Source organism: Cibotium barometz, chromosome 20 (assembly GCF_041138505.1).
Source record: "Cibotium barometz isolate CiBa-2024 chromosome 20, ASM4113850v1, whole genome shotgun sequence".
NCBI lineage: Eukaryota > Viridiplantae > Streptophyta > Polypodiopsida > Cyatheales > Cibotiaceae > Cibotium > Cibotium barometz.
In genome coordinates, this window is record NC_141065.1 from 16,679,463 (window position 1) to 16,684,449 (window position 4,987).

Consider the following 4,987-nt stretch of genomic DNA (forward strand, 5'->3'; position numbering starts at 1 on the left):
GCAAGACAATTAAAGAAACTTTGCGTCTTGTTTGTTTTTTTTTCCATATGCCTTGAATCATGATGGTAAAGATTACAATATCATTTCATAAGAAACACCATCTTGGTGTAACTCATCTCATTTGGAAATTTTATATCGAAGGGGGAGATTTATTATCAGTATCACTGATAATATGAAGGATGGATCATCCCTGCTTGGGCTTTGTTTATGTCGTCTCCAATCTTGGTGTGATTGATTTTGGTCCTCTGGTGTAGTAATGCAAGAGGGCTCTGTAATAAGAAAGCACAACAGGAAGAAGCATAGCTTTAGGGGTCATAGTTTTGACCATATTGGGGATGTAAAAAGCACAGACCTAATTCCTAAAGCATGGTGCTTTTTTTTTTTTTGGGGATCCCTACTAGGAGAATGTAGTGGAAGAGTCTTTAACTTCCTAATAACAAAATTTTTTTTCACTATAAAAAATCCCCCCTCATTTTGATAATGAATGTTAGTGAATACTGCAATCATATCTGCCAAAAGGCAACAGAAAAGCAACATCGGGTGTTTCCCCCCTTGATTCCTCTGCTGCATCGCCTTTGTCAAATCTGTCCTCCTCTTGTGTTTTGTCTACCCAATGGGCGGATCGGAAACAGAAAAAACAAACACAATTGTCTAGATCGTGCAGGCGATTCGATTGGTCAAATGCGTTTTCCCCACTATGTAGTACCATTTTTTGACCCCCTTCTTTTTTGTTTCTTTTTTCTGGGCGATTTTCGAGCTGATCGAGAGCGAAAGGGGAGCCCGAGCGCAGATTGTGTGGCGCAAACGGGGAAGTTAGGATCCGGAGCTGCTTTTTGAGCCAGCCCATCACGAGAGGACAGCTTCTTTCGTTTTCTTTCCTCTCCAAAAAAAAACAAAACCTAGCTCTCCGTTATTGATCCAACCATGGCGGCTAGCATCAAACACAGTGGCTGAAGTTTTCCCAAGGTAAGATCATTTGTTCCTTGAAGCGAAATTCAGTTGTGGGCGAATAATTCTCAAGAAAAATGACGTCAAATTTTTGGAAAAAATCAGAAGGGGGGAAAAGATTGAGGTCACTTTGAAGCTTATGCAGGAAGGTTAATCCAGTGCTTGATTTTCTTTAAACCCACTTTGCAGTATGGGCCATTATTTACTCTTAAGCAAATCAAGGAAAATGGAGAGAAAATTAGGGCAAGTGGAACCATATCAGGCGATGGTACTTTTACTGTGGGCATAAACTAGCCATTTCAGGGTTGATTGTGTTTTTAAAACAAAGCGGGAAAATTTATATACCCAACTGTGGCAGATCCATTTTGGGCGATTGATTTGCATGTGAATTTGGGCAAGGCGAACCTTATGATATACTTCATGAATGTAGATTGATTGTGGGCAGCTGCATTCGAAAAGAAATTTGGGGGTTATTGAAGCTTATGCTGGAGGGCAGGTCTCCAGGGCTTGTGAGTTGAATGCTTTTTGAAGTCCCAGCTGCATCAAATTGAAGCTCCCATGAACCACAGCAACACCCAAGTACAAGAATGGGAGGCAGGGCTGCTTGCTCCAGAGGAGCTCATGCCCCTTACACAGACGCTCATACCCCCTGATCTTGCATCTGCCTTTAAAATTATTCCCGATCCGCCTACCAGTGCTTCAGAGGTACAAATTGCATCAGAGAACACGCTTGCCACCCTCGGCCTCCAAAGAAACTCTTCCCCTTCCCTTGATGATGGTGCTGCCCACCCGACGTCATCTGTGCAGGAAAATCATAGCTTGCCTGCAACAGCAAGCTTTCCCTTCATACCAGAAAAAGCAGCAACAGATAGTTTGCCACCTTCAAGCTTCTTGGATTATGGACTCTCTACCAAAGGTTTGAAACTTGAAGCAGGTTTGTGGAATCCCGGGACAGATCAACAGCAAAGGAGCCCATCCATCGGGTATGAAGATACTGCTGCCGCCCCCAATGGCACAGCTTTTATCTCCCTAGATAGAAGGGTAGAGAATGGCTATGGGCGTGGTATGGTTGGGGGCGCTGACAATAGTGAAGGTGGTTCAGGCAAGAAGCTCAGAAAGCGGCTGGACATTGAATTTGAGGATGTGGATTCTAGTGTGGGCTTGGAGAATTCAAATGAAGAGCCTGCAGCCAGAACACTGAAACGGCCACGGTTAGTGTGGACACCTCAGCTGCACAAGCGCTTCGTGGATGCTGTCGCTCATCTCGGCATTAAGAATGCTGTACCTAAGACCATCATGCAGCTGATGAACGTTGAGGGTCTAACAAGAGAGAATGTGGCTAGCCATCTTCAAAAGTATCGCCTGTATCTTAAGCGCATGCAAGGCCTCTCTACAGAAGGCCCATCGGTTTCAGATCATCTCTTTGGATCCACTCCGGTGCCCCCCAGTCTTGCAGCTTCAGCACATTTCCTTTCCAATCATGGGGAGGATCTCATTCCTCTTCTTATGCCCATGCCTATGGCTGGCATAGGCCCCACCCACATGGTGGGGACGCTAGGCCCGACTGCACCCTTTTCAAACTTTGATCATAATGTATACAACAGTCTTGTCGGGCCTGCATCTTCTCAAAGGTTCCCCCCCGGAGATCAAGAGTTTGTGATGGAAAGTCAAGGGCGGCCAGGCTCACCTCAAAGACGGGTCCTCACGCTTTTCCCTACAAGTGGGACTTAGATTTAGCTGTAGTGTACAGTAATGATATTGTCGTGCTTCCCATTACTTCAGCAGCTCCTACAACCATTTAGTCGAAGTCCGGTGTTCCATGTTTTGCATAATAAACTGTTTATGATAGATGCTTGGCATAAAAATTATGCCATAGGGTTAGTAGGTAGCGACAAATTGAGTTCATGGGCTCGCTTGTAGGGTTCAATTAACTCGTATAGATACAGCATACTGTACTGTTGTACTGCAGATATCTGTCCCTGAGACATACAAAATGCTTTTCAAAGACATCTTTTTTCCCTTTCTGTGGTGAGCAAAACGTTGTTTAGGTGGTGTAACTCTGATGATATCATCTCAAAAAGAATGAAAGAACAAATGACACTTCTTCTGATTTGGTGAGTTTGGAATCATGATGTGAGTTAGGAGTGTGTTCTGTTATCCAAGCTGAAATGAGAGAGTGTGTCCAGAGGCTGAGGCTGTTCCGTTAAAGACACTTCTCCGTTGGTGGATGAGCCTTGATAGCACAAAAAGATGCAGTTGCCTCTTATGAGCCTTTATTATTGAAGGTGCCTGTTGGTTCTGTGTTTCATGGGTCATGGTGGTTCTGGATAGAGTTCAAGATGGGAGGCATGCCGCATGTTACTGATGGAGCTTTTTGTGTTGGGGAAAGATAGTGCCACTGGCAAATGATGGTGTTTTCAGAAGGGTCAAATTGCAAAAAAAGCATTTGAAGTCTTCTATATTGTTCATGTTTAGCAGCCTCGCCTTGGGGACAAGAAATTCCTTTGATCGCCTTGAGTTCTCAGTAGGTCAGGAACGACTCGGTGGTTTTGTTCATGTCAGAGCCAAGAGCTAGTTTGTACTGTGTTGCAAGTCCAAGAGGAAAACCTGGACCCTCATGCATTGGATGCAGTTAGGAGACATTTTGGGGGGGGGGGGGGGGGGGGTGGGGGGGCACTGGATTTTGAAAGCCAAGGGCTTTTCTTCTTGCCATGATATCTAAGCACCTGCATGCAAAGCAACCATGATTTTTCCTTGTGATGTTACAAACAACAAATCCAAGGCTTGATTGCAGGTGAAATGGTAGCTCATTGGGCTGCTTAAAGCTGTTGAAGAGAAAGGTAACATAGAAACAGCTAATTGTGGCACTTATGAACGTAGGCTCAAAGCTATTGAAGAGAAAGGTAACATAGAACCATATGATTGGGAATTCTTTATTGCAGAAAAGGAGAATTGGTTCTCTGTTGAGAGGGCCGGGCGCATGAAGTGGGTCATTATTGCACTTGCTTCAACTTGAGGAGGCTGGCTCAACCATCAACCATGTCAAGGTTTTTGGATCTCATGCACTTCAGGTAAAGCTTGACTGTGAAATTGTATTTGCATGTAGGCAGATTTCTGTCACCACATTTGAACCAGTATTTTTAACTTCAGTTCAAAACACTAGCATGTGATATTCCTGCATAGATATTTCATCTTTAGTGGGCTTGTGCGACAGACCTCAAGAGTTCTTAAACCTTTCAGTGTTTCTAGCTTAACTGTACCTATGTGTGATCTTTTCTCCCTTGTAAGGTCATATATTTACATATGTGTATATAAATGTAAATATCTATATATGTGTATACATACATATTTGTATATATATATATATATATATATATATATATACACACACACATATATGTACGTACGTACGTACGTACTTACATACATATATACATGTGTGTGTGTGTGTGTGTGTGTGTGTACATACATACATGCGTATGTACACACACACACACGCACATATATATGTATGTACACACATAGTATGTGTGTGTAGAGAGAGAGAGAGAGAGAGAGAGAGAGAGGAGTAGTTTTTAGCGTCATAGCCAAGCTAACATACCATATATGATCTACATGATGGCACCAAGGTGCGGGGATAAGACTTGAACTTGGGACCTCTCGATTGGAAGCACGATGCGTAAATCAATACGCCAACATGAGAGAGAGAGAGAGAGAGAGAGAGAGAGAGAGAGAGCCATTCTTGCATTCCATAGAACATGGTTGCACAAGTATCAAGATTTTGTGAAAAATCTAAGGTGATCAGAGAGAGCCATTCTTGCATTCCATACAACATGATTGCACAAGTATAAAGATTTTGTGAAAAATCTAAGGTGATTATAGCATGCGCTACTTTCAATCTACCAAAAACATCTTAGTGTATGGTGGTGATTGGGTGAAATGAAGATGACTAAAAGTTGCTTTGTGCTTGATGTACATGGGATCGATCAATATACAACTTGGTGGTTTTTAAATACATTGACATGTTTGTAATGACTAA

At 42.9% G+C, this 4,987-nt stretch overlaps 1 protein-coding gene across 1 annotated transcript; it reads left to right on the top strand.

The window, feature by feature from the left end:
- Positions 1-479: 479 nt before the first annotated feature.
- Positions 480-2,986, top strand: LOC147627591 (transcription factor BOA-like). The gene is made up of 2 exons (XM_086814498.1): positions 480-966; positions 1,138-2,986. The coding sequence occupies exon 2, from the start codon at positions 1,507-1,509 to the stop codon at positions 2,677-2,679; it is 1,173 nt and encodes a 390-aa protein (XP_086670624.1). The 5' UTR covers positions 480-966; positions 1,138-1,506; the 3' UTR covers positions 2,680-2,986.
- The last annotated feature ends 2,001 nt before the right edge of the window (positions 2,987-4,987 follow it).